Source organism: Dipodomys ordii, unplaced genomic scaffold (assembly GCF_000151885.1).
Source record: "Dipodomys ordii isolate 6190 unplaced genomic scaffold, Dord_2.0 Scaffold1, whole genome shotgun sequence".
NCBI lineage: Eukaryota > Metazoa > Chordata > Mammalia > Rodentia > Heteromyidae > Dipodomys > Dipodomys ordii.
The window spans coordinates 28519677-28523057 of record NW_012267217.1 but is presented as its reverse complement, the minus strand read 5'-3'; the positions used below and the strand labels follow the sequence as shown (position 1 = coordinate 28523057).

Genomic DNA, 3381 nt, shown 5'->3' with positions numbered 1-3381 from the left:
TTGCCTGATGTCCCTATGCACCTGGGATAATAAGGTGGGGGTCAATCCTTCAACCACCATAACAGCTGATGCCAGGCCTTATCAGAATCCTAGACAGAGCTGGTGTAATGCATTAAATGGCACATCTGACTAGAACCTGAACCTGGGAGGCCAGGACAGCATTTAGAAGCGAAGAAAAATGGTCTCAACAAAATACTGAGAATCTATGAGAGCCCAGGAAAGATTTACTTCTTGAATAGTTCAGTGAAGTGTTTTCATTCTTTTATGGCAATGGAGAGTCTTCCCTCCACAGAGAAGGTCAGAGTTTGGCAAGGTGAGATCAGTGGCAGGTAGGTGTTTATCTCCCCACTAGGCTTGTACGCTGCTCAGCTCTGGGACACTCCTACCGGTTGGAATGCTGGGCAGTCAAAAGCTATCCAATCAGAGACAATATGCAAGCATTTGAGGCTGACTGGAAAAAAAAAAGGCTATGTTTTCCTATTAAAAGTCAACACAGGCAGAGGCTAGTGGCTCACATCTGTAATCCTAGCTACTCAGAAGGCTAAGATCTAAGGATTGCCAGCCAAGGCAGGAAAATCCATGAGACTCTTATCTCTTAACTACCAAAAAGCCAGAAGTAGAGATGTGGTTCAAGTGTTAGAGTGTTAGAGTACTATTCCCTTTGTTTTTTCGGTTTTGGTTTTTTGGTGTTTTTTTTTTTTTTTTGCCAGTCCTGGGGCTTGAACTCTGGACCTGGGCACTATCCCTGGGTTCCTTTTACTCAAGGCTAGCACTCTACCCCTTAAATCACAGTACTACTTCTGACTTTTTCTGTGATTAATTGCAGATAAGAATATCACAGACTTTCCTGTCCAAGCTTGGTTTGAACCACTATCCTCAAATCTCAGCCTCCTGAGTAGCTAAGATTACAGCTATGAGCCCAGTTTAGAGCACCATTCTTGAGCAAAAAAGCTAAAGGACAGCACCCAGGCCCTGAGTTCAAGCCCCAGTACTGGTACACACACACACAAAGTCAGCCCCAAGTATCCTTTTCTTCATCTAATAACAGAAAAGATGTAGGGCCTGTGCTTGAACTCACCCCACCCTTTTAAGGTTTCCTAATAGTAATAACTTGCCTCACTCTGGACACTTATGGTAAGTCTGATCCACTGCAAGCAGCAGTAAATGAAATGGAAGGAACTAAAGAAATGGATGTAGACCACACATGTGCAAGAAGAAACCTTACACTGTAAGGCAGAACTAGATCACTGCAGGGTAGAGACGAGTGAGACCCAGTACCAGAACAGCTGCTAAAGGACACAAACTCAAGACTCAATCCCCAAGCACCAAAATCAGAACCTCTGAGGCTCAGGCTCAGACACTGGCAACAGGCATTCTTAAGTAAACAGGGATTCTGTGTGTGTGTGTGTGTGTGTGTGTGTGCGTGTGTGTGCATGCTGGAACTAGGGCTTGAACTCAGGGCCTGGGCACTGTCCCTTAGCTTTTTCACTCCAGGCTGGAACTCTACCACTTGACTCAGCTCCACTTCCAGCTTTTGCGGGGTTAACTGGAAAGCAAAGTCTCACAGACTTTTCTGCCTAGGCTGGCTTCAAATCTCAATCCTCAGATCTCAGCCTCCTCTATAGGTAGAATAACAAGAGTGAGCCACCAGCACCTGGTTTCAACAGGTATTCTTAAGCATACCAAAATCGAGAGCTGGGAGTTAGCTACTCTGCTGCTAAGTTCAAGCTACAGTCATCTCTTTTTTGTTGTTGTTGTCAGTTATGGGGCTTGAACTCAGGGCTTGTGCTCTGTCTCTGAGCTCTTCTGCTCAAGGATAGTGCTCTACCACTTTGAGCCATAGTGCCACTTTTGGTTTTTGAGTGGTTCATTGGAGATGAGTGTCACAGGGACTTTTCTGCCCAGGCTAACCTTGAACCGCAATCCTCAGATTTCAGCCTCTTGAGTAGTTAGGATTACAGGTGTGAGCCATTGGTGCCTGGCTTGAAGTTGTCTTTACTTCTCTTCCTATCATAAGGCCAGGACAAATAAAGATAGAAGGCTCAAAGAATGTGTGGCTATTCAGTGAAAGGACCAGTAATGACTGGGATGTTGGGATTCTGAAGGAGTATGGAGAAGAACATGAGTAGACACCAGTGCCTTGTTGCTCTGTAGAGAGGCTCACAAAGGAATATGTTGTCAGGCCTTGCAGGTTACTCAAGTTCTAGTTAGAATTTCTTGGAGCTCCACGTAGGGCTATTTCTCAAGAAGGGACACTGCAGAGCCTGGTTCTGTCTACTAATCCCCTGGAGCCCTAAGGTTATAATTGCCTGATTGCTACAAAAGTATGTCCCTTAAAGCAGCAATACCATATTCCCTTACCTCAAATTCCCTATTTTTGTATTTCATCTCTGTTGTAATTCTCAAGCAAGGGTTTTCTGGGATTGAGCTTGAAAATTAGTGGAATAAATTGCTGGAACACAGTTGGAAGTCAAAGGGTCAAAAGAGTCCACAGGGTTCCGGCTTGGACCCAAGAAAGGTGAAGTGGTTTTGAGGTCCAGCTTCCTTATCCTAAACAAAAATTACCAGGGAAAATTAGGAAATTACCAAAAAAAAGTCCTTCCTACTCCACTCCTAATTTCCAAGGGAAAAAGCCATCCACTTCCTGAATAATTTGGGTACTCTGCTTCTTCCAGGATAAATAGCTCTTTGAAAGCAAAGTAACAATGATCTGAAAACTGCTTCCCAAAATGAACAACAAAAACTCAAAGCAGAAATATGATATGGGTCTGGCGCCATCTGGTGTGTTTGAGACCAATATGATGGTACATTCTATTATATGGTGACACACAGAAGACAATGTGTGAGCATTACAATAGCATCAAATTACCACTGCTGTCTATGCTGCCAATTTTGGAGCTGGGTACCAGAAGTTCATGCCTGTAATTCTAGCTACTCAGGAAGCTGAAGATCACAGTTTGAAGCCAGCCTGGGCAGGAAAGTCCATGAGAATCTTATCTCCAATTAAACACCATAAAACAACAAAATACATAATAAAGCTGGAAGTGGAGATGTGGCTCAAGTGGTAAAGCATGAGCATTGAGTGAAAAAGTTAAAGGACAGTGCCAAGGCCCTAAGGTCAAACTCAAGTGCTGATAATTTTAATTGCCACTTACTATTTTTATGGCTTTTTTTTTTTTTTCAGAGCTGAGGACCGAACTCAGGGCCTGCGCTTGCCATGCAGGTACTCTTCCGCTGAGCTAAACCCCCAGCCCCAACCACTTACTATTTTTAGTAAAAAAAAAAAAAAATATATATATATATATATATATATATAGCATGCACAAGGTTTTATTAAAACAAAAAACAAACTCAATTAAAATATACTCAATCCTTTCTTAA

General features: G+C 43.0%; 1 protein-coding gene across 1 annotated transcript in view; it reads left to right on the top strand.

Moving 5' to 3' along the window:
• The first annotated feature begins 270 nt into the window (after positions 1 to 270).
• Positions 271 to 3381, top strand: part of Rnf17 (ring finger protein 17) — a 108393-nt gene continuing 105282 nt past the window's right edge. The window contains 1 exon segment of the mRNA XM_013012382.1: positions 271 to 329. Coding sequence (XP_012867836.1) covers positions 271 to 329 — 59 coding nt within the window.